The 27835-nt window shown below is 52.8% G+C and overlaps 3 protein-coding genes and 5 non-coding genes across 15 annotated transcripts; all 8 read left to right on the top strand.

Moving 5' to 3' along the window:
* Nucleotides 1–3673: 3673 nt before the first annotated feature.
* FLT3LG (fms related receptor tyrosine kinase 3 ligand) lies at nucleotides 3674–13991 on the top strand. 7 transcript variants are annotated; one of them, XM_027617029.2, is made up of 9 exons: nucleotides 3674–3695; nucleotides 4218–4300; nucleotides 4910–5076; nucleotides 5701–5811; nucleotides 5995–6048; nucleotides 6232–6375; nucleotides 6793–6931; nucleotides 10488–10681; nucleotides 13765–13991. In XM_027617029.2, exons 3-9 carry the CDS (start codon nucleotides 5026–5028, stop codon nucleotides 13972–13974), a joined length of 903 nt encoding a protein of 300 aa, XP_027472830.1. In that variant the 5' UTR covers nucleotides 3674–3695; nucleotides 4218–4300; nucleotides 4910–5025; the 3' UTR covers nucleotides 13975–13991. The 7 variants fall into 7 exon arrangements, with proteins under 7 accessions (XP_027472830.1, XP_027472833.2, XP_027472831.1 ...); XM_027617032.2 differs by having other exon boundaries at nucleotides 3678–3695; nucleotides 4910–4976; XM_027617030.1 differs by lacking the exons at nucleotides 3674–3695; nucleotides 4218–4300 and adding an exon at nucleotides 4515–4596 and having other exon boundaries at nucleotides 4910–4976.
* Nucleotides 13992–14985: 994 nt separating this feature from the next.
* On the top strand, nucleotides 14986–18741 carry RPL13A (ribosomal protein L13a). 2 transcript variants are annotated; one of them, XM_027619983.2, is made up of 8 exons: nucleotides 14986–15071; nucleotides 16664–16736; nucleotides 17125–17190; nucleotides 17390–17491; nucleotides 17691–17776; nucleotides 17952–18011; nucleotides 18301–18423; nucleotides 18626–18741. In XM_027619983.2, the coding sequence occupies exons 1-8, from the start codon at nucleotides 15057–15059 to the stop codon at nucleotides 18710–18712; spliced, it is 612 nt and encodes a 203-aa protein (XP_027475784.1). In that variant the 5' UTR covers nucleotides 14986–15056; the 3' UTR covers nucleotides 18713–18741. The 2 variants fall into 2 exon arrangements, with proteins under 2 accessions (XP_027475784.1, XP_035581230.1); XM_035725337.1 differs by lacking the exons at nucleotides 14986–15071; nucleotides 16664–16736 and having other exon boundaries at nucleotides 17127–17190; nucleotides 17309–17491.
* Nucleotides 16783–16865, top strand: LOC113936837. Its single transcript, XR_003524395.1, has one exon. It is a non-coding gene; the product is annotated as a small nucleolar RNA Z195/SNORD33/SNORD32 family (small nucleolar RNA).
* On the top strand, nucleotides 17525–17609 carry LOC113936836. The gene has a single exon (XR_003524394.1). It is a non-coding gene; the product is annotated as a small nucleolar RNA Z195/SNORD33/SNORD32 family (small nucleolar RNA).
* Nucleotides 17812–17882, top strand: LOC113936775. Its single transcript, XR_003524350.1, has one exon. It is a non-coding gene; the product is annotated as a small nucleolar RNA SNORD34 (small nucleolar RNA).
* LOC113936777 lies at nucleotides 18070–18156 on the top strand. The gene has a single exon (XR_003524352.1). It is a non-coding gene; the product is annotated as a small nucleolar RNA SNORD35 (small nucleolar RNA).
* Nucleotides 18742–24244: 5503 nt separating the features above from the next.
* RPS11 (ribosomal protein S11) lies at nucleotides 24245–26773 on the top strand. The gene is made up of 5 exons (XM_027619931.1): nucleotides 24245–24412; nucleotides 25119–25250; nucleotides 25445–25520; nucleotides 26036–26165; nucleotides 26588–26773. Exons 1-5 carry the CDS (start codon nucleotides 24398–24400, stop codon nucleotides 26709–26711), a joined length of 477 nt encoding a protein of 158 aa, XP_027475732.1. The 5' UTR covers nucleotides 24245–24397; the 3' UTR covers nucleotides 26712–26773.
* On the top strand, nucleotides 25843–25928 carry LOC113936778. The gene has a single exon (XR_003524353.1). It is a non-coding gene; the product is annotated as a small nucleolar RNA SNORD35 (small nucleolar RNA).
* Nucleotides 26774–27835: the final 1062 nt, after the last annotated feature.

Raw genomic sequence — 27835 nt, forward strand, 5'->3', positions numbered from 1 at the left:
GAGGCCAAGTGGCTGCTTCGGGGGAGAGGAAATCTGATTGGCCAGCCTGGGTCAGGCCTCTGCCTCTGAGCCAATCATCTCTGCGTGGGGGGGGGGGGGGGCCGGGGGGAGCGGAGCTCCTGGCCTGTGCAGCGGTCCAGTCCGGGAGAAGATACCCACTGAGCGCTCGCTGTGAGTGAGGCGCTGTTCTAGGTGCTGGGGAAGCCGCCGGGAGCAAGACCGCCGGGGTTCAGGAGCCGATGTGCTGGCGGGCGACAGGTGTATTAGGCTCCTGTGGCTGCTATAACAAAGTTGGTGGCTTAAGTAAAACAACACAAAGGCATTATCTTTCAGTCCTGGACGTCAGACATCGAAATGGGTCTTACTGAGCGAAAATCAAGGTGTCAGCAGGGCTGCGTTCCTATCTGGAGCCCAAGGGGAGAATTGCTTTCCGTGGCACTTGACCTGCACCACTCTTTTTTTTTTTAAGAATTTATTTATTTGAGAGAGAGCGCTCAATCCCAGGCTCAATCCCAGGACCCCAGGACCATGACCTGAGCTGAAGGCAGACACTTAACGACTGAGCCACTCAGGCGCCCCCCTGCATCACTCTTCATTGCCAGCGGTGGCCACTCAGGTCTTTCATGGCATCGCTCTGACGGTGATCCTCTCGCCTCCCTCTTTCACTTACAAACACCTCTGTGATGACACTGGACCCACTCAACCCACAATAATCTCCCCATCTCAAGATAATTAAGTCATATCTGCAGAGGCCCTTTGGCCATGTGAGAGAACATTGACAGGTTCCAGTGGACGTCTTGAGGGACCATTATTCTGCCCACCACAAGGGGACAGATTGAAAACAAGTGATAATTGAGAAACATCTGTTCAGTGGGACAAGGGCGCTAAACCAGGCTGAACACGAAGTGAGGCAAAGAGGGCAGGGAGCAGAGATGGATGGTATAACAGGATGGGTGAGGCTTTGCTGCAGTAACAACCCTCAAACCTCTGTGGTTGGTAACCACAAAGTTCATTTCTTTTTTTTTTTTTTTAAGATTTTATTTATTTGACAGAGAGAGACACAGCGAGAGAGGGAACACAAGCAGGGGGAGAGGGAGAGGGAGAAGCAGGCTTCCCGCTGAGCAGGGAGCCCGATGCGGGGCTCAATCCCAGGACCCTGGGACCATGACCTGAGCCGAAGGCAGACCCTTAACGACTGAGCCACCCAGGCGCCCCTCACAAAGTTCATTTCTTGCTCACACTACTTGTCCATCGGGGGTGGCAGGGGCCCTCTGTTCATCAGAGCCACACAGGGACCTAGGCGGATGGAGCCCTGATTCAACATGGCTTTTGCCGTTAGAGATCCACTCCCTACCCCGTTAATCCTCACCCAGAAGTGACACTTGTCACTGTCACTCTCATTGGCCAAAGTGAGTCATGTGACCATGCCTGAGTCACACAAGGTGGGGTCCTGGACTCCTGCAGGGAAGGACTGCCCGCGGATGGGGTGGCCAAGCAAGAGATTCAGAGAAGCACAGATGTGGAAGGGACCTTATATTTTCTCATTTACCACCTCAGCCCCCAGTTTGGAGTTGAAGAAATTGAGGCTTAGGGAGGATAAGGGGCTGGCCAAGCTCCCGCAGTGACCCAGCCAGGGCCACAAGTGACACTTGCCAGGCCTGATGCAACAAGACATATCCCCTGGGTCCTCTTGCATGCCTGGCCCGGGCAGGGCACAGCTGGAAGCATTGCAACAAGCCCCCAGCCTGTGCCAGGGAGACCCATAATCTGTGCAACTATGGAGGGGACACAGGACATTGGGGGACCCAGAGGAGGCCTCGTGCCAGGCTGGATTTGTAGCTGATGATCGAGGATCTTATCAAGGGTTTTGGTTGGGGGGGAAGGGAGGAGTTAAAGAGAAAGTGGGCCAGGTGGGGGCAGAAGGGCTGGAAATTTGTCCTAAGGGCAATAGGGAGCCACAGAAGGTGTGTGAGCAGAGGAGAGGTAGGCTCAGCTTTGGCTGGAAGACAGACATAAGCTAAGGCGACATGTACTATAATAACAGAAGAAGCTCAGGGCACTCGGGGCACCCAGAGATGGCACCCTACCCAACTTGAGTGTGTGTAGGTGAGGGAGGGAAAGAGGGTTGGTGGCTACCTTCCCAAGGAAGGTGCCATGGGTGTTGAGGGTTTTTTCCAGCTTTATTAAGGTATGATTGACAAAGATTATACATATTTTAGATGTACAGCATGGTTTTTAAGTGTACAAAACGTGATGACTTAATATATCTATATATTGTAAAATAGTTACCATAATCAAGTTAATGAACACATCCATCCCTTCACAGTTACCTTTTTGTGCATGATGAGAACACTTAAGATCCACTCTCTTAGCTCAATCAAACTGAAAACAAAATTCAGATATACCCAAAAGCAAAACAAAGACAAACTTCTAGGAAATTTCATATATAAAATACAGTGTTGATTTTTGTTTTGTTTTGTTTTGTTTAGAGAAATTTTTTTTTGAGAGAGAGAGGGAGGGAGCAGGGGCAGAGGGATGTGGAGAGAGAGACTCCCAAGCAGGCTCCACGCTCAGTGAGGAGCCCAACCTAGGACTCAGTCTCACGACCCTGAGATCATGACCTGAGCCAAAATCAAGAGTTGGATGCTTAACCAACTGAGCCACACAGGCGCCCCAATACAGTATTGTTATTTATAGTCACCATGCTATACATTGGATCCTCAGAACTTACTTTGTGCTTTTTGACCAACATCTCCCCATTTCCCCTACACGCACGCGCGCGCGCGCGCACACACACACACACACACACACACACACACACACACACACACACACACACACACACACACGCCCCAGCCCCTGGCAACCACCGTTCTAGTCTCTGGTTCTGTGAATTGACTTTTTTAGATTCCATGTGTAAGTGATACCTTACGATATTCATCTTTCTCTGTCTGGCTTATTTCACTTAGCATCACATCCTCCAGATGTATCCATATCATTGCAAACAGCAGGATTTCCTTCTTGTTATGGCTGAATGATATTCTATTGTGTGCGTACCACATTTCCTTCTTCCATTCACCCATCCATCAGCGGACACTTAAGCCTGATCTTGCTACTGTGAATAAGGCTGCAGTGAACAAAGAGATACCTCTTTGAGAGACTGATTTCATTTCCTTGGGACAAATATCCAGAAGTGGGATTGCTGCATCATATGGTAGTTCTATTATTTTCTTTATGTTTTTTTAAAGATTTTATTTATCGGAGAGAGAGAGAGACAGAGGCAGGCAGAAGGAGAAGCAGGCTCCCCGCTTAGCAAGGAGCCCGATGTGGGACTCGATCCCAGGACCCTGGAACCATGCCCTGAGCCGAAGGCAGACGCTTAACCGACTGAGCCACCCAGATGCCCCAATTTTCTTTATGTTTTTTGATGAAACTTCATACCATTTTCCATAGTGGCTGCACCAATTTACATTCCCACCAGCAGACGCTTAACCGACTGAGCCACCCAGGCACCCCAACACTTCTGTCTCTTTGATGATGGCCATCTTAACTGGTGTGAGGTGATATCTCATTGTGGTTGTGATTTGCATCTCCCTGATGATGGGTGAGTGCACTGAATCTTGAAGGACCATGAGGATCTGATGTGGATGGAGAGCATCCCAGGCAGAGGGGACAGCATGTGCAAAGGCCCGGAGGTAGGAAACAGCCTGGCGGGAACTTAGTGGTTTGAGTGGTCACCCAGCCCCCAAAAGATACGTCCCCGTCCTCACCCCTGGAACCTATGAATGTGGTGACCTTATTTGGAAAAACGGTCCTTGCAGATATAATAAAGTTAAGGATCTCGAGCTAAGATCATCCTGGATTATCCAAGTGGGCCCTACATCTAATGACAAGTGTCCTTATAAGAGACACCCAGAGGAGAGACGCTTCTAGAGAAGAAGGCCAGGTGAAGACAGAGTCAGGGATGGAGTTATGCAGATACAAGCTAAGGATCCCTGGAGCCCCCCCAGAAGCTACGCTTAGCCCACACATCCAAGGTGGAGGTGAGGCTGTGTCCAAAAGAGCAGTCCCAGAGGCAGGGGCAGAGCAGCCGCAGGGGTACGGAGGTCTGTGTGCGTGGCTCGGGGTGGGGGCGCCCTCTGTTGGCTCCACACGCACCCTCACCTGCCCTTCCCCCCCCTCCTCGCCCCGGCCCCCTTCTGTCTCTCCCTTTCCAGGTCCCATTCCACTCCGACCAGTGCTCGGCCCCCCCCTCCTTCTGGTGCCTCTGTCCATTTCGGACAGGCCTTCGCCATTCAAGGTGAGGATGAAGGCCCCAGGCTGGCCTCCTCCTTGCCCTGTGGGCATTGCTTCCGGCTGGAGGCAGCTCGCCCTTCGTCGTGCGTCCCGGCTTCGACCCAGCTCAGGGCTCTCAGGGCGCGAGTCCCGCGGAGGCGCCCTCAGCGGCGTGAGCCGCCACCTGCCACCGCCAGGTGGCGCCCCTTGCCTCGGCCAGATCCACCCCAGCTCACTGTCGCCCCCCAAAATTTCCTTTCGCTTTCGATCTCTGGCTGTCACCCGGCCTGGCCCCTTCCACGCCCAGCCGGGGCAAGCCTGGTGCGTGAGGAGAAATGGACTCCGGGTCCCCGAGGGGCGGGGCTGGGGTCCCCCTCCTGGCTGAAGGAGGAGGGATGGGGGTCAGGTTGCTGGGTCCCTGGCCTGGGGAGGGTTCCGGGGACCGGACGTCGGGGTTCTTAGAAGGGGAGATGAGTTTTCACCATAACTGGGGCTCACGCAGGAAGCCCGAGGGAGTAGGAGGCGGAAACTTAGCCACATCAAGGAGCCAAGGGAGGGGTGGGGAGGTGAAGGGGCGGGTGAGGAAGGGGTTGGGGTGTGAGGGTCTGAGACTCCCTCTTCTGTCCCTTCCAAGATCTGGCCATAGGCATGAGGGGCCTTCGGCCGAGATGATAGTGCTGGTGCCAGCCTGGAGCCCAACTGTGCGTATACCCAGGGGACAAGCCGGGGGAAAGGCAGAGCAGTACCAAGATGGGCAGAGCTGAGAGAACAGATGGACAGAGGTGGGGGACATGGACAGGGGTAAGGGAGAGATGGACGGGGTGGGGGACATGGACAGGGGTAAGGGAGAGATGGACAGGGGTGGGGGACAGGGGCAGGGGTAAGGGAGAGATGGATGGGGTGGGGGACATGGACAGGGGTAAGGGAGAGATGGACGGGGTGGGGGACAGGGGCAGGGATGAGGGACATGGGCAGAGGAGGGGGACATGAGCAGGGAGGGGTGGGGAACACGGACAGGGGTGGGGGACAGGGGCAGGGGTGAGGGACGTGGGCAGAGGAGGGGGACGTGGGCAGGGGTGGGGTACAAATGAGGAAGGCAGGACCCAGGTGGAGGCAGAAACGGGAGGGAGGAACAGAGAGGGACAGCCCGCGGCCGAGGTGAGCAGGAGCCGAGCCTTGGGCGCAGCTGGGAAATGGGGAGAGCAGCCAGAAAGGGCAGCGTAAAGGCAGAGAGGAAACCAGGGAAGGCCGGTCCCGGATGGACACAGGAGCCAGGAGGAGGGCCGAGCCCTGGGCCGGAAAGAGTGCGACCTGGAAAGGGAGAAAGAGGGTCGAAGACGGCTGGGGGCTGAGGGGGCCCAGGGGAGGGGTGCGCGTGGAGCCAACAGAGGGCGCTCCCCCCCCACCCCCGTGTCGCGCCCACAGACCTCCCTGCTGCTCCTGCTGCTGCTCAGCCCCGGCCTGCGCGGGACCCCCGACTGCTCCTTCAGCCACAGCCCCGTCTCCTCCACCTTCGCAGTCACCATCCGCAAGCTGGTGAGGGCCCTGTCCCTTCCTCCCCAGGGCGCCTTTCTGAGGCCCAGGTTCTGTCACTGGGACTGAGCCACCCCGTCGAGGTGTCCTTCTTTGGGGCTCGCTGTCCCCCTCTCTCCGGGTCCCTCTCCCCCGCCCCCTGGATCTCCATAGTTCTGTTTCCTCCTGTCTTGTTTTCTCCCGCAGTCCGATTACCTGCTTCAGGACTACCCAGTCACGGTCGCCTCCAACCTGCAGGACGTGAGTCACAGATGGGAGGGGCTGGGGCAGAGGTGGGAAGGACAGACTACCCCTCAGGGGACCAGCTGGCTGACCTGCCCCCTCCTCCCCGGGGGATGCAGGGCTCCCGGCCCCAGCCCCTCACCCTTCCAGCCCCCAGCCCCCTCTGCTGGCCACCCCCCCAGCTTGGGTTGTCTCTCCCAGGACGAGCTCTGTGGAGCCTTCTGGCATCTGATCCTGGCCCAGCGCTGGATGGAACGGCTCAAAGCTGTGGCCGGGTCCCAGATGCAAATCCTGCTGGAGGCTGTCAACACGGAGATACACTTTGTCACCTTATGTGCCTTCCAGGTCAGCCCTGAACTTGGGGGACAAGCTAGGGGAGCGAGTTACCTTCCTAGGGATTGGAAGCCAAGCTCTGCTAGGCCTTGCTGGAGATTTCTTTGGACTAGCAACCCAAGGGAGGTGGAGCTGGAACCCCGGTCCCCCTGGGGGCCCCCTTGCTGAAAAGAGCACTTCTCTAGGCACTGAAGGAGGACGGGGGTCCTGGGCCCAGTGCACCGATTCTGAGTTTATTTCTCAGGCCCTGTTGCTGGGCGTTGCAGAGGGGTTCTCTCCCCTAGCCATCTGGGCGGCAGGGGTCCAAACTCTCTCTCTGTGAACCAGGCCTCACGGGGCCCTGGTAGGCGTTGCCAGGCAGGGAAGGCCCTTGGCCTGAGCAGACTGTGGGGGTGATGCCCTGGTGACATCTCCCTCCCCTGCCCCCAGCCCCTCCCCAGCTGTCTTCGCTTCGTCCAGACCAACATCTCCCACCTCCTGCAGGACACCTCCAAGCAGCTGACGGCCTTGAAGCCCTGGATCACTCGCAGGAATTTCTCGGGGTGCCTGCAGCTGCGGTGTCAGCCGGGTAACGGCCCCCAGCGCCCCCCAGCACCCCCCGCCTCTCCCATCCCACAGCCCCTCACCCCCTCTGCCCAGGCCAGCCCAGACCCCACCCTGCTCCCACTGGCTGTGTGACTTTGGGTGTGTTCACCCATCTCTGACAAGGGAACAATAATCCCTGCCTGTTTCTCCAAGGCAGCCCTGTCCGAAAGAAATACAATGACAGCCACGTATGTAAGTGCAAATTCTCTAGTACCAAGATTTTTGAAGTTTTTGTTGTTTTTTTTGTTTTGTTTTGTTTTTTGAGTGAATTCACTTTTTTTTTTCCAGAATTTTCACATTCGTTATTTTTTTTTTTAAAGATTTTTTATTTATTTATTTGAGAGAGAGAGAATGAGAGATAGAGAACATGAGAGGGAAGAGGTTCAGGGGAAGAAGCAGACTCCCTGCTGAGCAGGGAGCCCGATGCGGGACTCGATCCCGGGACTCCAGGATCGTGACCTGAGCCGAAGGCAGTCGCTCAACCAACTGAGCCACCCAGGCGCCCCACATTCGTTATTTTTGTAGCAAATGATTGGTGGTTTTGTTTTTAAAACGTTTTCTTTTGGAATAGTTTTAGATTCAAAGGAGGGTACAAAGAAATTGTATGGGGGCGTCCTGGACACCCTTTACCCAGCCTCCCCAGCCCCAGGGTTGCATTTTGCTTCACGTTACTGATAGCACTGAAAGCAAAGCCAGAAATATGAGAGGGGTCCAGTCCGTGCGTATAATCCACAGAGTTTATTCCCATTTTACGAGTCGTGTGCGTGCTCGTTTCCTAGTGCTGCCATAACAAAGTACCAGAAACTGGGTGATTGGAACAACAGACGTGGCTTGTTTAACGATTCTGGAGGCCAGAAGTCTGAAATCCATGTGTGGGCAGGATTGGCTCCTTCTGAGGGCTCTGAGGGAAAGCTCTGTTCCAGGCCTCTCTCCTTGGCTTTGTCAATGGCCATTTTCACACTCGCATGGTCTTCTTCCCCTGTGCACGCCTCCGTGTCCAGATTTCCCCTCTGTACAAGGACACCTGTCATGTGGGATGGAGGGCCCACCCTGATGACCTCATTTTAACTTGATTCTCTGTGTAATCCCATCTCCAAATAAGGTCGCATTCCAAGGTGGGGGGGGCGGTTAGGATTCCCGTGTATGAATTTTGAGGGACGCAATTCGCTCCGTAAAAGTGTATGTGTCTTTGCAATTTTTTCACCTGTGTGGCTTCTTGTGATCCCCACCACAATCAAACTGCTTAAATTGACCCCCTTCTAATAACTCCCATCCTTAGCCCCTGGCAACCACGAATCTGTTCTTTATAATGACGTTAATGGACTTCATAATTTTAAAATTATTCTTAATAACTCATCATTGAGATCACAAATTTAACTTAACCAAATGCCTCCAAAGGAGTACTGTTTGAACACATACCCAATACTGTATTTTAGATTTAATATTATTATTATTTTTTAGTGCAATCCTATCCCCAACATGGGGCTCGAACTCACGACCCCGAGTTCAAGAGCTGCATGCTGCACAGACCGAGCCAGCCAGGCACCCCCATGCTGTATTTTTTTTTTAAGATTATTTATTTATTTATTTATTTGACAGAGAGACAGCGAGAGAGGGAACACAAGCAGGGCGAGTGGGAGAGGGAGAAGCAGGCTTCCCACCGAGCAGGGAGACTACCGTGGGACTTGATCCCAGGACCCTGGGATCATGACCTGAGCTGAAAGCAGACGCCTAATGACTGAGGCACCCAGGCGCCCTATTTTTATTATTTTTTTAAGATTCATTTATTTATTTAAGAGAGAGAGTGCCCGCACAAGCAGGAAGGGGCACTATAAAAATTAGTGAGATATTTTACATCCGTTTGTCCCCTAAGTCTCTAGGAACCAGTGTGTATTTAACACTGACAGCACATGGGAATTCAGACTCACCAGAGACCACATGTCAATAGCCCCATGGGGCAAAAGCCTGCGGGATTGAACACAGCTCTAAAGGATCAATGAGAAATAATGTAATCAGAATATGATGAGAGACTATGCCCTGTGAAAACTTGATTTTTTCAGCGTATTAAGGTTTACTTTGGGGCACCTGGGTGGCTCAGTCGGTTGGGCATCTGCCTTCGGCTCAGGTCATGATCCCAGGGTCCTGGGATCGAGCCCCACGGTGGTCTCCTTGCTCCGCGGGGAGCCTGCTTCTCCCTCTCCTGGGCCCCGTTCGTGCTCTCTCTCTCTACAATAAGTAAATAAAATATTTTTTTTAAAAAAAGGTTTACTTTGTGGCCAAGTACATTACCAGTTTTGTAACTGACCCTGTCTTAGGAGGAAAAGAAAAAAATAGATTAATTTTCTTGGCAGGATCGGGGTTGAATCTGTGTGTACATATTCTCCCCACCTTACTGTGGTATCATTCGGAGGCTTTCTGTCCTTGTATTTGTTACTAGATCTGTCGAGTTCTTTTTTTATTTTTATTTTTAGTAATCTCTACACCCAGTGTGGGGCTCAAACTCACGATCCTGAGATGAAGAATCACACGCTCTACCGACTGAGCCAGCCAGGCATCCCTGAGAGGGATATTTAAAACCACCCCCTCCATTTTTCTCACTGTCTCCCCACACTTTTGATCATTTTGCCCTCTATATTAAGCTTCATTGGTCATTTGTACTTACATTTATGACTATTCATTCATTTGACCGCATTTTATTAGCTACCTCCTGGGTGCTTGGCATTGGCGACACAGCTCAGAACAAGATCCAGGTGCTTGCACATGTGGGGCTGACATGCTAAGTGAGGCGACAGACAATAAACATGTGAGCAAATAATTAACAGGCAAATATCTGAGGGTAATGAGCCCCAGGCAGGCAAATTACCACAGGGTGATGGAATCATGGTGTGAGGTGGGTGGCTAGAGAGGTACTGAGAGTTGGGAACAAGAGAACCGCCTGTGCAAAAGCCCTGAGGCAGAAGCCTGTTTAAGGAACAGTGAAGAGACACATGTGCCGGGAGTCCAGCAAGCGAGGGGAAAAGAGAGCAGCTGGGTGAGGGTATAGAGGGAACAAAACTGGGGGGTATCTTTGACTATTTTATTATTTGTCAATTTGTCATTTGGTCAAATATTTAATGTGTGACACTGAGCTATTATAGTATTATTTAATGAGCGCTAAGTAGTAGGTTCTGCCAATAAATAAGACAGAGAAGGTCCCTGGTGCCCACAGGGAGCTCACAGCCCAAGGGAGGGAAAAGAAGAATACACAAATCGATATGTAAGCACCAGAAATCTATGTGTCCAATTGTAAAAGAAAATGCAAACTGACCAGGTGCCATGCTGTTCTAAGAACTTCCTGTGTGGTCACTCATTTAATTTTTGTGACCATCTTATGCGGCAGGTGTAATGAGTATCCCCATTTTACAGATGAGAAGACTGAGGCACAGAGAGGTGGGCGGCCCACCTGAAGTCACACAGCCAGCACCAGGCCTGCTTTTGTTTCCTTCCCTTCTCCGGCCCAGCCCTTCTCCTCGGTCACCCAGACTCCTCTCTCCCCTTAGACTCTTCCACGCTGCTCCCCCCAAGGAGCCCTGGGGCCTTGGAGGCCACAGCCCTGCCGGCCCCCCAGGCCCCTCTGCTGCTCCTCGTGCTGCTGCTGCCCGTGGGTCTCCTGCTGATGTCCACTGTCTGGTGCCTGCACTGGCGAAGGAGGAGGCGGAGGACGCCCTACCCTGGGGAGCAGATGAGTCTGCAGGTGGACAGAGGGCATGGGGAGGTCTGTGGGGGCGGCACTGACCCTGTGGCGACCACAGGTGACCTGCATCTCCAGTCTCCAGGACAGGCTGCCCCTGTGGCTCGTGAAGCTTGGCGAATCCTTCACCAGGCTGAGAACCCTGGACTTTGTTGGGTGGAGGGGGGCTGGGGCCATAAAGGGGGGACAGAGTGGAGGCTGGGTGAGGGTCCAAGGAGAGAGGACAAGGCCTGAGTCAGGGCCAGGACCAGCACCATGGGGACAGGCAGAGTCAGGGGTCAGGGATCAAGAAGGACAGGGCTGGAGATTGACAGGCTCGGACAGGTGGCACAGATCACCCTAGGTCTGGCCCAGCGGGAGATCTGGAGGAGCAGGGAGATTAGGGAAAGAGGGTGAGCTCAGTGGGGACCTGGGCGGGGGGGGGGGGGGGGGTAGGGGCCCCAGGGGAGATATTTGGCTGCAGGAGTCTGCAAGCCAGGAGAGAACCCTCCTGAAGTGGGCGGAGAGGACCACCTTTGCAAAGCCCTCCAGGTGTGAAAAAGCTCTGGGTGTTCCAGTAACTCTCGTGAGCAAGCCTGGGGTGGGTGTGAGTGTGGGTGTGAAAAATCTAGCCCTCAGACACCAAGCAAGGGAGCTGGGACTTCCTGCCCAGGGCAGCAGGGAGCCCGGGGAGGTGAGTGATGGAAGAAAGAACGTGGGAACACTTGCGGAGGCAGGAGGCAGGAGGCAGGTGGGCCCAGGAGGGAAGAAGCTGGGGAGGCCCTAGTGGGTTCTTGATGGGCCCAGAGGGTTCTTTTTCTTTCTTTCTTTCTTTTTTTTTTTTTTTAAGATTTCATTTGACGGAGAAAGACAGCCAGAGAAGGAACATAAGCAGGGGGAATGGGAGAGGGAGAAACAGGCTTCCCGTGGAGCAGGGAGCCCGATGCGGGGCTCGATCCCAGGACCCTGGGACCATGACCTGAGCCAAAGGCAGACGCTTAACGACTGAGCCACCCGGGCGCCCCAAGGGCTCCAGAGGGTTCTAACAAGAAACATTTTGCAGTAGCTGCTCACACATATGATGCCTCAGTGATACAGCCCTTATGCTGGGGCTTTGCACAAATTAACTTAATTGAGAAGCTGGTGCCATTATTATTATTTTTTTAAGATTTTATTTATTTGACAGAGAGAGACACAGCGAGAGAGGGAACACAAGCAGGGGGAGTGGGAGAGGGAGAAGCAGGCTTCCCGCGGAGCAGGGAGCCCGATGCGGGGCTCGATCCCAGGACTCTGTGATCATGACCAGAGCTGAAGGCAGATGCCTAATGACTGAGCCACCCAGGCGCCCCGAAGCTGGTGCCATTATTATCCCATTTCATAGAGGCTGAAACCAAGGCACAGAGATGTAAATAATTTGCCAAAAGTCACCCAGCAGAGGAGTGACAGAACCAAGATTTGACTCTGGGCCTTCTGCTTTTCGTTCTTCTGCCTCAGTTTCCTTATCTGTACAAAAGACTCTAATAATAGTCTACCATAGAGTTGTCTGGAGGTTTAAGTGATGCATGCAAAGCCCTTAAAGAGAGGCTGTCCAATAGAAATAGAACAAAAACCACACATGTCACTTAAAACTTTTGAATAATTGGGGCGCCTGGCTCTCTCAGTCAGTAAAGCATGTGACTCTTGATCTTGGGGTTGTGAATTCAAGCCCCACGTTGGGCACAGAGATTACTTAAAAAATTTTTTTCTTCTAGGGCCACCTGGGCAGCTTCGTCAGTTGAGCGTCTGACTCTTGGTCTCAGCTCAGGTCTTGATCTCAGGGTCATGGGTTCTGCCTGCATTGGGTTCTACAATGGATGTGGAGCCTACTTAAACGAACAACTTCTCCTGTATTTAAAATTCTTGAAATTTACATTTGCAAAAGTAGATTCACCTGCTCAAGTTGTTTGAAACAAGTTTTCAAAAAAAAAAAAGAAACAAGTTTTCCAATAACTTACTCCAAGATCAGTTTCAGCTTCTTGTTTTCTTTTTTTTAGAGAGAGAGAGAGAGAGAGAGAGAGAGAGTGCGCACACACGTGCCCGCATGGGGGGTGGGGTCAGAGGGAGAGAGAGAAACTTTTTTTTTTAAGATTTTATTTATTCATTTGAGACACAGAGATACAGAGAAAGAGCATGAGCAGGGAGAGAGGCAGAGGGAGAAGGAGAAGCAGGCTCCCTGCTGAGCCAGGAATCCAATGTGGGGCTCGATCCCAGAACCCTGGGATCATGACCTGGGCCGATGGCAGATGCTTAACCATCTGAGCCACCCAGGCGCCCCGAGAGAATCTTTTTTTTTTTTTTTTAAGATTTTATTTATTTATTTGAGAGAGAGAATGAGAGATAGAGAGCACGCGAGGGAGGAGGGTCAGAGGGAGAAGCAGACTCCCTGCTGAGCAGGGAGCCCGATGTGGGACTCGATCCCAAGACTCCAGGATCATGACCTGAGCCGAAGGCAGTCGCTTAACCAACTGAGCCACCCAGGCGCCCCTCCCCGAGAGAATCTTAAGCAGGCTCCATACCCAGTGGGACGAGATCCCCCTACCCTGAGATCATGGCCTGAGCCAAAATTAAGAGTTGGATGCTTAACTGACTGAGCCACCCAGGCGTCTCCAGGATCAGTTTCTAAGTTTAAATGATTTTTTTCATTTCATTGTTTTCTGTATAGGAATTATTACATTTTTTTTGGAAAAGGTAATCCGTTGGGAAGTTTTCCTCGCATCCTTGCTCCTGTCCACTCTGCTTTCCTGCTCTCCTAATAAGCACACTACCAGTTTAAGTTTAAATTAGCTAAAATGTAAAACTCAGCTCCTCGGTTGCCCTGGGCACATTTGGGGTACTCAGTATTCCCACGTGGCTGCTCCGTGGCTCTGTGGGAGAGCACAGGTGTCATGGTTTCCATCTTTGCAGAGATGGACAGTGATGCCCTAACACATAGCAGGCACTCCCTGGAAATGGAATTGTTTTCAGTACTTAGTCTGTGCAGAGAGCTGAGCTTGGTGCTCTCCTCTCCTCTATCCACGGATCCGCAGACGGCCCAGTGAGACAGACACATCTATCATCTCATTTTACAGAGGACACTGAGGCCCAGCGAGACGAGTCACCTGCCAGAGGACACAGAGCTGGGACTCGGAGGAAGTCAGCTAGAGACTGGTCCCTTCCTCGACGGCGCTGCCCCGCTCACTCTCTCCCCAGGATGGAGGCAACGCCAGTCCCCAACGCCAGCCCCAGCCCCACCTATCCCCCTCTGTACAAAGTCCTTGTCCCCAGGAAATTGTATATAAATCATCCTTTTCTACCAGCTCTGGCCAGGCCTGTCTGTAGATGGGACAGGGTGCGGGCGGGGCATTTGGGGCGTGAGTCCGGGTTTTTCAGTTAATGCGTTTCATCCAGTACCGGTTTTCTGAGACCTCCCGGGGCCCAGAGCCAGCGCGCGGCAGTGCTGGGACCCAGACCGCGTCAGAATCCGCCCTTGTCGGGGCTCCTGATCTATGGGGGAGAAGACACAGGACCCAGGGCGCCTCATTGGCGTTCTAATGGCAGCAGTACAGGCATTCCGGGAGCCCGGGCGTGGCGGGGGGGGGGGGCGGGGGGGGTAAGGGAGGTTGGATACCTGACCCAGCCTGAGATCCCGGGAGGCGCTCAGGAGGCAAGGACTCTTGAGCCAAAAAGCCCTGGGGCTGTGACAGGCCAGATTTTAGAAGGTGGGGCTGGAGGGGAGGACATCCGAGGCAAGGGACACAGCCGAAGCGGAGGCCTAGAAGCCATCTGGAAGTCATTCCCTCATACACTCTTGGATCTCATAGGGAAAACTACTTCCGCCTGTTTTACAGATGGGGACACTGAGGCTCAGACAGGGCCGGGAGTTCGGCCAGGTCACAAGGAGGCAGCAGAGGCACCGGAATCCTTTTAAGCCTAGACTGGGCGCTTGACAGAGAGCCCACTTGCCCCCTGCGGGCCACCACGTGCCCTGCAGCCTGCTGTCGCTTTAGCGGGTGACGGCGCTTCCCCCCACCGCAGACACCTTGGCAACCCCCGAGAGGGAGCTTAGCAGCCCCTCAAAAATATGGCGGCCCAGGCTGGCCAGCCCCGCCCTAAGCAGAGCCGCTTCCTACCCCACGTGATCTCTCGCCCCGCACAGCAATGGCTGCCTAAGAGCCGATGGGAAAGATTGGACCCGGATTGGACAGTCAGAAGACGACCCGCCTTCTAGCGGGGCCCCTCTGCGCACGCGCAAGACACTTGGGCCAATGAAAAGACGGGAAGCTGCCCGCACAGCCCATGCGGCGTCACTTCCTCCGCCCCTGTTTCAAGGGATAAGAAACCCTGCGCTGAACCTCCCTCCTTTCTCAGGCGGCTGCCGAAGATGGCGGAGGGGCAGGTGCGGGCTCCGCGCGGGCCGGGAAGGCGTGGGGCTGGGTGGGTTCCGGGCCGGACCGAGATTGGGCCCTATTTCCCCTTGTTGGTGCTTTGTGAAACCTAAAGTCGATAAGTGAGCAAAATGAGCAGCTTTAGGCCTAAAAGGAGCCTGCAACGGGGAAATACGAGATAAGTAGGACGGTTTTTTGGCCCGGGGCCGACTAAAATGCGGCATGATGCCTTCCTTAAGGGCGATTTTGGCGGCTCCCAGCACGGGGAGAGTTACTGTAACATTAGGCCTCGTTTCCCTTTGTCTCGGCCAGGCGTTGGCCGAATCGGGGCTGTGTGTCCCTAGGGACGGGGAAGCGCGCGGAAAACGCCTGGGCTGCCTCGGGGCGGTGGGAAACCGGGGACTGGCCAAAATGGAGGGCGCTCCCGCCGTACCCAAGGCGCGCGTCGCTTCACCCTCGTGGGAGTGTTAATCCGTGTCCTGCAGCTCTGGACGCTTTGGTAGGAGATCTTACGCAGTGGGGGAGCGTTCCTGCCTACAGGACATCCAGGAACGAATTGCTCTTCCCTTGTTCTTTGGGGTGACGGATACTTGATAAAGGCCAGAGGACTGATAAAAGGCTGCGCTGCCCTTAACCACCTGGGGGCCTTCGAGGGACACAGCAGAAGCTTAGCTCCGAGTCCCTGGATTCCTCTTCTAATTTCTAATATGTAAAGGAGGGGATGGCTCGGGAAAGGGTGTCCGTCTGAATTTCGTCTTGAGTCTGGGCGGTAAGGAAAGGAAAAGAAAAAGCACGTTTGTGGAGTCAGGAAGGTGGTAAAGTTCTTGGAACACGTGTTTTCTGCATTTACTGTGTGCTTGACACAGTTTGCTTTATATTTGGGCTCTTTCGGTTAGCTACCATAATATTCCTGAGGCAGATACTGTTATCCTCATCTTCCAGGTGAGGAAGCTGGAGAGTTTAAGCCAAAGTCACATTGTCGGGAAGTCTGGCTTTAGATTCTGTGCCCTTCTGCCTTCCAACAATCACAAGTATATAACGAGCGCTCCGTAAGAGAGGGAACTTGACTCGTGAAGAAGCTGAGGATTTGGTATTGAGCAGTTCAGCCAGGGATGCAGAGCTAAATTCAGCCTAAGTTACCGCACAGGCTCCTGACTACCCCACAGAGCCTCACCCACTCTGAACCTGTTTTCTTTATTAATCATTTTATGCTGGAAACTTACCCTTGAGAGAATTGGTCTGTTGGAATTCCACAACTTTTGTATCAGGGATTATAAATTCTAACTGGATCAATGGACAGAGTCTTGCCAGCCTTTGTTCAAATCCCAGCTCACCCTCTCACCCTTGAATGTAATCGGGGCTTAAGAATTCTGGCCCTTAAGGCAGTGAGATGTGAGGAAAGGCTTTTCCTTGCACCGAAATAGCCATTTGCTTTCTTGGCCACATCTGTACAGTGGACCTCGGGTCTTAGTTTCCAGGCCTCCTAATGAATAGGAGGCACTCCGGGGAGACGGTGAAAGAAACAAGTAAAAAGCAACTGTTGCTTAGGGTGAGGAGTCAAAGCTGAGGGTGTGTCTAAGCCTTTCCATTTTATTTCCACCAGGTCCTGGTGCTTGATGGCCGAGGCCATCTCCTGGGCCGCCTGGCGGCCATCGTGGCCAAACAGGTGCTTCTGGGTAAGTCTGCTCTGTCTACAGCTCCCCTGGGTGTGATTCCCAGCCAGCGGTCAGTGATGAGCAACAGTCACCATCTTTCGTTTGAGTCTCACGACCGTGAGATAACCCCATGCACCGCTCTGAGACCTTCCAGCTTCTCCCTCTCCTGGGGTCTGGGGCTCTGAGATGAAAAATCCTTTCCTGTCGGGCTGTTAATTTAAGCACAAATCCAGCTCTGCTGGGGCCTTGGCTTTCTTGTGCATTGTGGTCAGCTCCACACAGGGGAAGAAACCCTGTTTCTAGCCTTCAGCAGTAACCGGGCAGGTGGGTAATGGCCAGTTTGTAGGTAGAGCCCTTGGGTGGCTTCACAGCCTTTGTCCTTGTTTGCCTCACTTTTCTTTTCCTCTAGGCCGGAAGGTTGTAGTCGTGCGCTGTGAGGGCATCAACATTTCTGGCAATTTCTACAGAAACAAGTGTAAGTTAGGACCTGAGAGAAGAGCTGGAGAGGGTGGACCTGGGAGATTGGCAGCCTTCATTGGCTCCAAAAGTGAGCCCACTAGTGGTGGGAAGTGCTCATTTGCGTTCCCTAACAGGCCCTTGGGAGTATGGATGTGTGTGTTGAAGAAGTTAGCATGTGGCTGGGGTCTGAGGCCTCGCACCCTCTCTCTCCCCAGTGAAGTACCTGGCCTTCCTCCGCAAGCGCATGAACACCAACCCGTCCCGTGGCCCCTACCACTTCCGAGCACCCAGCCGCATCTTTTGGCGGACAGTGCGAGGTGAGCTGGGCCTGAGGACCACCCGGTGGATGGGTGGCCAGTGATGAGGACTTCTCCCACTTGCGTTCGAGTTCCCTGACCATGAGATGACTCCACATGCACTACCATCTGAGGCCACCAGTGTGCCGGGGGTGGGGGGGGTGGGGGGCGGGGTCCTCATGAGCCCCACGGAGCAAGCCTGCTGTCCCTCCATCCACAGGCATGCTGCCGCACAAGACCAAGCGAGGCCAGGCTGCCCTGGAGCGCCTCAAGGTGTTTGACGGGATCCCGCCGCCCTACGACAAGGTGAGCTCCAGGACCGTCCGCGCAGCCTTTGTGTCTGGCGTCCGTGATGTTGCAGTTATACCTACATTGTTTGACCCTCATGAGAACAGCACTGGCTGAGACGCTATTCCAGCCAGCCTTCTTCCCTGCCTGTCTCTTACTCCAGGGCTCTTAAGCCCCTCTCCTTCTCTAACAGAAAAAACGGATGGTGGTTCCTGCTGCCCTCAAGGTGGTGCGCCTGAAGCCTACACGGAAGGTAAGTTCCAGGTTTCACTGAGTCGTCTCACTAGGGGGCGAACTTGAGCCCCAAGACTGGCAGATGATGGTTCTTTCTCACGATGGTCTGCGGATGCCATTGCGGGCAGTGCCGATAATGCCGATGGCTCAGCTGATGCCAGCAGGAGCAGGGAGCCCCCAGGGTGGCTGTGTCTTTAACTTGGGCCTGCTGGGGAAAGTTGGGTCACCTAGGACAGCTTGTCCGCTCCCTGTCCCACAGCCACCCTGGCTCCGCTTGCTTAGGACCTCTTTCTTCTCCCTCCCCACAGTTTGCCTACCTGGGGCGCCTGGCTCACGAGGTTGGTTGGAAGTACCAGGCAGTCACAGCCACCCTGGAGGAGAAGAGAAAGGAGAAGGCCAAAATCCATTACCGGAAGAAGAAGCAGCTCATGGTGAGGACGGCCTGGAACCCGAGGGCGCCACACTCCTGGGCAGGGCCTTGCGGGTGAACTCTCTGGACACAGTGGTCTTTGTTTGGTCCCGGAGGCCTCTACTTGAGGCCCACCTTGGGACGGGGGGTAGAATTGGGTTCCTGGGATGATGAAGGTTCTGGGTAGCAGCCATTGACCACCATCTGTCCTCTTCACCCCACAGAGGCTACGGAAACAGGCCGAAAAGAATGTGGAGAAGAAAATCGATAAATACACAGAGGTCCTCAAGACCCATGGACTCCTGGTCTGAGCCCAATAAAATTGACTGTTTATTCCTCATGCTTGGCCTGGCCTGCCCTTCCTCCATCGCCGCCCTAGGATATGGGGGACCCCCAGGGGCTGCTGTCTGGAGCCACAGGCAGCCTGGGGCTTAGAATGCTGGGAACACAGAAAGGGCTTTAGTCACTGCTGTTAATTCAGAAGGGCCTTCTTAAAAGGTTAAACTCTAAGAGCTTTGAGGCATTGTTGCCTGTAACCTCATTTCTGAGAGTTGTAAGAAATTGATAGTTGGAGCAACTATTTCACTGTTGGCAAGAGATCTGGAGAATGTTTGGATGGGAGCCCTGTGTTGTGAATGGGGTGTGTTTAAACTTGCGGCAGGCTCAGGTGCTATACTCTGCAGCTGTTAGGGTGTGAGGGTGCTGGGGGCCAAGCCTGGTGTTGTACAGACATAGTTACAGATGCGTAGCCTGGGAAGTACAGCCAAGGGGTCTCAGGCACTGCCCTTGTGCTTTCCCTGTATTTTGTGATCCAAAACTAATAAATTATTTTTAAAGAAAGTTGGTGTCTTTGCAGTGTGTGTCTGCTGTGGAGGCAGGCCCTTGGCAGGCAAAGGGGGGCTTGAAAGAGAGGACTGGCCATGCTCCAGTCGCTTTCCACAACGGTTGGATTATAACCTGTCCTTCGTGGATGAGTTTTTATCTACCGCTCTCCAGGAATTTCCTTGAGTCCTGTATAGGTGTATTTCTCAAAACCATCATGGCCCAAGGTTGCTCAGTGAACCTACACTGTCCAATTCAGCTGCAAAGTATGGAATTGTCACCATCTTGAAACCAGTCCCATCATTGTGGGGTACGTGGGCTATTTTGGTCTTTGTCACACCAGGAGTTCTGTGCTTTGTGTAAAGAAACAGACCGGAAACATTTTGCAGGTAGCATTAGGCACTGAGAGTTGAAATAAGAAATCTAATTTAGCTTTAGAAGAGTAAAGCTAGACTTTTTTTTTTTAAGATTTTATTTTATTTTTTTAAGATTTTATTTCTTTGATAACGACAGCAGGAACACAAGCAGGGGGAGTGGGAGACAGAGAAGCAGGCTCCCAGCTTAGCAGGGAGCCCGATGCGGAGCTTGATCCCAGGACCCTGGGATCATGACCTGACCCAAAGGCAGACGCCTAACGACTGAGCCACCCAGGTGCCCCATTTTATCTTTGACACACACAGCAAGACGAAACACAAGCAGGAGGAACGCTTAACAACTGAGCTGCCCAGGTGCCCCTAGACTTTAGAGATGGGGAGGGGGTGGAGGGAGACAGAGAATCATGGGCAGGCTTCACGCCCAGCACGGCCTGAGGCAGGGCTCCATCTCACAACCCTGAGACGACCTGAGCCTAACGAGTCTGAAGCTTAACCTCCCTGAGCCACCCAGGCGCCCCACCTTGGAAATTTCTAATTTAGAAGTTCAGTATTCAAATGCCTAAGAGTGCAGAGAAAACTAGTTAAAATGTGATACACATTTTATAATTCACAGGGCATTTTACTTTAATTCAGGGGGCAAATTGCAACTCATGTCCTGTCATGATTAATCTTCCCAAAATGGCAAAGATACCACAGTGACTTAGGTTTTCTCTGAGAATCATTTAACAAATGGGTGGTATCTTCACCGCTCCTGGGGCTCCCCCTAACCACAGGAGCTGCCTCCAGAAGTGGCCAAAATTAAATACTAAGCTTAACAAAACTGCCTGTTAAAGCAATACAATATAGTCCCACCAAAAGCATGATCCCTTAAAAAGATAAATTTGGCTGTACAAACATGTAAAAACTACCCACTTCAAAAACAAGCCGTGGACTGGGAGGAAATATTTGCAAATCCTACCTCTTTTGAACAACTTGTTTCCTGGGTATATTAACAAATACAAAAAACAAAAAACAGGCACCTGGCTGGCTCAGTAGTTAAGTGTCTGCCTTCGGCTCAGGTCATGATCCTGGAGTCCTGGGATTGAGTCCTGCATCGGGCTCCCTGCTCAGCGGGGAGTCTGCTTCTCCCTCTGACCCTCCCCCCCTCATGCTCTCTCTCTCTCTCTCTCTCTCTCATTCTCTCTCTCAAATAAAGTCTTTAAAAATAATAATAAAGCACAAGGAGGGGAGGGAAGAGAAGGAGAGAGACAGGTGTTTGGTCACGATGTGACTATTTCCTACTGTGGGCTGTGGTCATTAAAAGCTGTGGACCTAAATATCTCCAAACTGCCCCACCCCTTCACGGTGAAGCAATATATATATTTTTTGCTTTTCCCTTATCATCAAAATCTCACCAGCTATTCTGAGCGATTTGCAAAATACTGAGCATTTTAAAAACCAGAGAGGAAATCACACCTAATCTCACCACCTGGAGATGCAAACCACCAGGGCAATGTCATTCATTTCCTTCCAGGCTTTTTTCTAAGTTGCTTTTGTACATAGCTTAGCACACATTGCAAATAACAACTATAGGGCCTGCCTTTTTTTTTTTTTAACTAAACATCATAAATCCTTATCAAGTTGTTCAAAAACTCCAGAAGATTACTTATTTCTTCAAAAAATAAAGCTACTACAAGGTCAGTGGGGGGGAAGACATGGAAGGCTTTAAAAGAGAAAAATGAAAAGTTCTTCCCTCTTTTTTTTTTTTTTTTTTATTTTTTTTTTTTTAAAGATTGTTTTTATTTATTTGAGAGAGAGAGCAGGAGCAGGGCGGGGCAGAGGGAGAGACTTTTTTTTTTTTTTTTTTAAAGATTTTATTTATTTATTTGAGAGAGAGAGAGAAAGCACGAGAGGGAAGAGGGTCAGAGGGAGAAGCAGACTCCCTGCTGAGCAGGGAGCCCGATGCGGGACTCGATCCCGGGACTCCAGGATCATGACCTGAGCCGAAGGCAGTCGCTTAACCAACTGAGCCACCCAGGCGCCCAAAAAGTTCTTCCCTCTTAACCTTACCCCCAAAGGGACTGAAGCAACTAGAACAATTAAAAATGTTTCATTCAGGGGACCCAAGTTAGTTCACCCAGGCACCCAAGTTAGTGCAATTTAAAGACACCATATACATATGCGCAGCCTTCTCTATAGCAGCAATGTCCAACAGAACTTTCTGTGTTGATAAAAATGCATTGAATGGGGCGCCTGGGTGACTCAGTCGTTAAGTGTCTGCCTTCGGCTCAGGTCATGATCCCAGGATCCTGGGATCAAGCCCCACATCGGGCTCCCCGCTCCGCGGGAAGCCTGCTTTTCCCCCTCCCTCTGCCACTCCCCTTGCTTGTGTTCCCTCTCTTGCGGTGTGTCTCTCTGTCAAAAAAAAAAAAAAGGCACTGAATCAGAGTGCCTGGGTGGCTCAGGCAGTCAAGTGTCTACCTTCAGCTCAGGTCATGATCCCGGGGTCCTGGGATCGAGCCCCAAGTCGGGCTCCCTGCTCAGATGTGAGCCTGCTTCTCCCTCTCCCTCGCTCTTCCCCCTGCTCATGCTCTCTCTCTCACTCTCGCTCTCTCTCAAATAAATAAAATCTTTAAAAAAATTTTTTTGAATCTTTTCTAATATGCAAGCCACACCTGGCTTCTGGGCACTTGACGTAATGAAGAAGGTGACTGAAGAACTGAGTTTTAAATTGTATTCAAGGGGCACCTGGGTGGCTCAGTCGGTTAAGCATCTGCCTTCGGCTCAGGTCATGATCCCAGGGTCCTGGGATCGAGCCCTGCATCGGGCTACCTGCTCCGTGGGAAGCCTGCTTCTCCCTCTGCCTCTCCCACTCCCCCTGCTTGTGTTGTCTCTCTCTCTGTCAAATAAATAAATAAATAAAATCTTTTTTTAAAAAGATTGGTAGAGAGAGAATGGTAGAGATAGAGAACATGAGAGGGGAGAGGGTCAGAGGGAGAAGCAGACTCCCTGCTGAGCAGGGAGCCCGACGCGGGGCTCGATCCCAGGACCCTGGGATCATGATCTGAGCCGAAGGCAGACGCTTAACCAACTGAGCCACCCAGGCGCCCTAAAAAAAAGGATTTTATTTATTTATTTGAGAGATACAAAGCACAAGGGGGTGGGGGGAGGGGGAGCAGGCAGAGGGAGAAGCTCACCAGCCAGACCCGGGTTTGATCCCAGGACCCTGGGATAGTGACCCTAGTGGAAGGCAGACACTTAACCGACTGAGCCACCTGGGAGCCCCAGAAACCTCACCCTCTTCATAGTGTGTCACCACTGTGGAGCTTGGGGGATAGTTTCCACGGGAGCCTGAGAGGTGAGGCACTGAACAAAGAATTCAATTGAAGGAACAGCAAAGTTGAAAAGTCCCAAGGCCAGAAGAATCTACATGTTTCAGACGCAGCAAGGAAGGAGGAGAGGAAGAGCATAAAATGGAAGAGGCATCACAAGAGAGTAAGGCCCTTTAAATGTGGTCTGTGCACCAGAGCCTCATGCTACAGGATAAGTACACAAATTGAGAGGGACCGTTTGGAAACTTAGAAAGCAATTCTTTGTCGGTTGAATCTAAAAAAATGTATTTAAATGTCTGCTTCCTAAGACTTTGCTTTCTGAGAATTTATAAAATAACAGGGCACCTGGGTGGCTCAGTCGGTTAAGCTGGTTAAGCATCTGCCTTCAGCTCAGGTCATGATCTCAGGGTCCTGGGATCGAGCCCCACGTCGGGCTCCCTGCTCGGCGGGAGGCCTGCTTCTCCCTCTCCCACTCCCCCTGCTTGTGTTCCCTCTCTCGCTCTGTCTCTGTCAAATAAATGAGTAAAATCTTAAAAATAAATAAATAAATAAATAAAATCTTAAAAAAAAAAGTACCCAATTATAGACCTGCACCGTTCAGGGCCGTAGACGTTAGTTCCACGTAGCTGTGTAAATTTAAATCTAATAACATGAAACAAAGTTAAAAATTCAGGTCCTCAGTCTCACACACCCTTGAAGTGCCAGCGGCCACAGAAAATCAACAGAAGGGGTTTTTTTCCCTTTAAAATTTTTATTGTTATGTTAATCACCATACATTACATCATTAGTTTTTGGTGTAGTGTTCCATGATATTCATTGTTTGAGCCTAACACCCAGTGCTCCACGCAGAACGAGCCCTCTTTAATACCCGTTACCAGGCTAACCCATCCCCCCACCCCCTAACAGAAGGGTTTTTTATTTTGCTTTTTTGTTTGTTTGTTTTCACTAAACTATTGTCTGGGGATGAAACAGGACATAAAGGACAACAAACTTCATTACACTTGAAAATAACTCGTGGTCAAGCCCGCCCCTCACAAAGATGGCGGCGCCGCTGGCTCACGCCCCTAAAACCTTCTGGCTGGCCGCCCCGCAAAAAGATGGCCGCCGCCACCACATCCCGTCTGAATTCTGCAGGAGCCCAGCCACGCGGTCTCTTAGCTCCGCCGACACGTGCCCGCCTCCCTATAACTCTCGCGATAACGTACGCGAGCTCAAGGCTGGCCTTGCCTTCCCAACGTGAACTAGCGCACCCCAGCGCATTCATGGCGTGACTTTCGCGAGAAGGCGTCAGCCACTTCTCCACCCCCTGCCCTTGGTCCTGTGGCGCGTCCGTGCGGGGTTTGGGCCGCCCGTCAATCACAGTCGCTCCCGAGGCACCGCCCCAAGCCCTGCTCCCGCCCCCCTTCGTCACTTCCTCCCTAGCCCCTGTGCCGTCGATAAGGAAACCCGGACGGCCTTCCGGCTTTCCTTTTTTGAGGCGGCCGGGAAGATGGCGGACATTCAGGTGCGGGCTCGGGGTTGGCGCGGATGCTGCGGGGCCCACCCTCGGCGTCAGGGGCGCGTCCCGGAGAGAAGGACTCCGCGCCCCAGTCTGGGGGCTAATGCCAGACGGCCTCGATTTCTCAGGCATTAATTCGGGGGCGCGTGTCTTTGAATTAATCTAGATTAGCGCCTCCTAAGCCCTGGGGGCTCCCCGCGTGGGGTTTAGTGGCGGCTCAAGCCTTTTAGGAGTTATCTTCTTAAAACTTAACGGGGTGGTTTTCCGGAGGCCTTGGGCCATCGGGTTAATCCTGTGAGAACTGAGCCCTAAGGGCTAATCCAGGAAGCCCGTGGTTTGGGTATTTATTTCTGAAGTCGTATATATTATATAAGGAGAGAATCGCGGGTGGGTGTCCTTGTGGCTTGGAGAGTAATCGTTGCTGAAAGGTGTCCACGCTGTTAGAGGAATGATTGTGTGTGCCTGGGTTTTAAGGAATGAGTTCTGCAGGTGATGGGAGGTGTTTTAGAGCGTAAATGCTTAAGAAAACCCTGGTTCAGAGTTGAGTCTGAACTCAGACTCAGGGTGAGTGTTTTAGATGGTAGTTATGGAGGCTTGGGAGGCTGCCGTTTGGGGAGTAAATGCTGGAGAGGATGGGATCTGGGGTTTCTGGGAAGGTTTCCAGGCCAGGTTGCCGGCTCCAGGCTCACCAGCTTTCTGCTCATCCACCTAGACTGAGCGCGCCTACCAAAAGCAGCCAACCATCTTTCAAAATAAGAAGAGGGTCCTGCTTGGAGAAACTGGCAAGGAGAAGCTCCCGCGATACTACAAAAATATCGGTCTGGGCTTCAAGACGCCCAAGGAGGTATGGGGGCTACTCTCAGAAGGAAGGAGACCCCTGTGTCCCTGCAGGTGTGCACACACCGGATTACCTCGGCCACATCTGATTGGCTCCTCCAGGGCCTGGTGGGAAATATAGTACCTGTCCCTGAGGCCACACGCCCGATTATTTCAGGAAGTGCTTGCTCCAAGGCTCACTCCTTTCTTTCCCTTTTTCAGGCCATTGAGGGCACCTACATTGACAAGAAATGCCCCTTTACTGGTAATGTCTCCATCCGAGGGCGGATTCTTTCTGGTGAGCGAGGGGGCTTGGGTTCAGATTTCTGGGTCTGAGGGCCGATGGGCTGGGGAATGCTCAGAATTCCTGGGTGAGGGGGCGCCTGGGTGGCTCAGTCGGTTAAGCAGCTGCCTTCGGCTCAGGTCTTGATCCCAGGGTCCTGGGATCGAGCCCCGCATCCGACTCTCTGTTCAGCGGGAAGCCTGCTTCTCCCTCTCCCTGTGCTTGTGTTCCTGCTCTCGCTGTCACTCTCTCTGTTGAATAAATAAATAAAATCTTAAAAAGAAAAGAATTCCTGGGTGAGGAGGGGGTGGGCAGACTCCTGGTTCCAGGGGGCACTGGCAGATGATGTCTTTTCACAATGGTCTTCAGATGCCCACCACGGACACTGCTGAGAAAGCCACCTGGCACAGCTGATGTCAGCAGCAGGGCTTGGGATCCTTCCTTGGCAGCTCCCAATTCCCAGCATGCTCTGGGCTGCCCAAAGCCCCCCTTCCCCAGGGGCTGACCTATGATCCATCCCCTCCCCCCAGGTGTGGTGACCAAGATGAAGATGCAGAGGACCATTGTTATCCGCCGAGACTACCTCCACTACATCCGAAAGTACAACCGCTTTGAGAAGCGCCACAAGAACATGTCTGTGCACCTGTCCCCCTGCTTCAGGTGAGCACGGTGGGCCCACAGGTTCACAGGCAGAGGAGGGGGTGGTCTGCCCCCGAGGCTGAGTGACATGGGGGACCTGGCCAGGGTTAACGGGGCGCCTTGGTTGCTGTGTGGGTAGTAAACTGTTGGAGACGGTGTGAGGAGACTGGTGGAACCAAGCATATGTCCTCAGGAGCCTCCAGTCTGTATAAAGTGGAGAGGATCGATGGAGGTCTTCTGCCCCGAGAGATCCCTGAGAGGGTTGGAGTGTTCTCTATGCACCTTGGACAGTTTTGTGGTCAATAAATAATGACCGGGGGCAGGTGGATCTGGAAACTGGGGCTTGGGTGGGGTTTGGTGGGGCCAAAGCAGAGAGGCCTCAGGCTCTAGTGGCGTGCATGGGACAGTCAAGCTCGTGACACAGCACCTGCCCACCTCCACAGGGATGTCCAGATCGGCGACATCGTCACAGTGGGTGAGTGCCGGCCCTTGAGCAAGACTGTGCGTTTCAACGTGCTCAAAGTCACAAAGGCTGCTGGCACCAAGAAACAGTTCCAGAAGTTCTGAGACGAGACATCTGTCCACACCCCTGAAGAAAATAAAGTTACTTTCCCAGCCAGGGGCCTGGCCCAGGGTATCTGCTTCTTTGCCAGAGGGAATGTTCCTGGGAATTGAATGGGGTTGATGCAAAAGATGGGGTTCTCTTTCATCCTCTGGACCCCCATGTAAGGGTGGGACTGGGAGTCACATCCTTCCTGTCCTCTCATTTTTGGGTGAAGATACGAACCTGTATTAAGATACTGCCCCCCTCTTTGGGTCTCCTTTTGGTCCATGTCACCTCTTGGTGTCGGAAAGTAAGCCCTTCTACCTGGCGTTGGGGCGTGCCCCCCACCCCCAGTCTCTGGGGAGGAAGTGAGTGAGGGTGTAGCCACCTGCGTTCTCTCAGCTCCGGTCTAGGCCCTCTGGCCTCCTTGGGAGGGGGAGGGTGAAGCAGCCACCTCTGGACCTGGCTGGAGCGGGGAGGTGGTGAGGCAGGCGGGGGTGGATGGGCTTGCAGAGTCCTGTGCTGTCTGGTTCTGAACCACAGGGGTCTGGACTTCAACCTGGGCTTTCCTTTCTCCCTTGACAGTGGGGGAGTGGGGCAGGGAAGCCAGGCAGCTCTCCCCTCCAGCTCCAGGCCCCATTGCCCCTTCCTGAGCGAGCACCATGCCCCTTTGCAGACGAGCAAACTCATCTGAGGGGGCAGGTTCTCCCCTCAGTGAGTAGCTGAGCTTCCTGTCTCACTCAGGTACTAGAAACTTCTTTCGCCTGAAAATCCAAGAAAGTTGGCTTTGAAGGCACTTCTCATCTCAGGCCAAGCTGGAGCCAGCCTGGGACCCACCTCTGCAGCACCCGATTGCAGGCTGCTCAGACATGGGTTAGGAAGCCCCTGGAAGGGAGACTGACCAGGTCGGGGTGGCCTTGGGGGAGGAGAGGAATGGGAACAGGGTCAGGGAAAGAACTTTCTGACATGGCCAAATGGTGACCTGGACTGTCGGGAAAATGTGGGGAAGGGAGACAGGGTGACCCCAACAGTGGAAGACATTCTGTTAAAGAAAAATGGGGCGGGGGAAAGGAGAGGGACCTTGAGGATCAGTTACAGAGATAAGGACAGAGGGCTCAGCTGGACTCTGAGCAAGGTCGGAGACCAC

The sequence above is a fragment of the Zalophus californianus genome, chromosome 17 (genome assembly GCF_009762305.2).
Source record: "Zalophus californianus isolate mZalCal1 chromosome 17, mZalCal1.pri.v2, whole genome shotgun sequence".
Lineage (NCBI taxonomy): Eukaryota > Metazoa > Chordata > Mammalia > Carnivora > Otariidae > Zalophus > Zalophus californianus.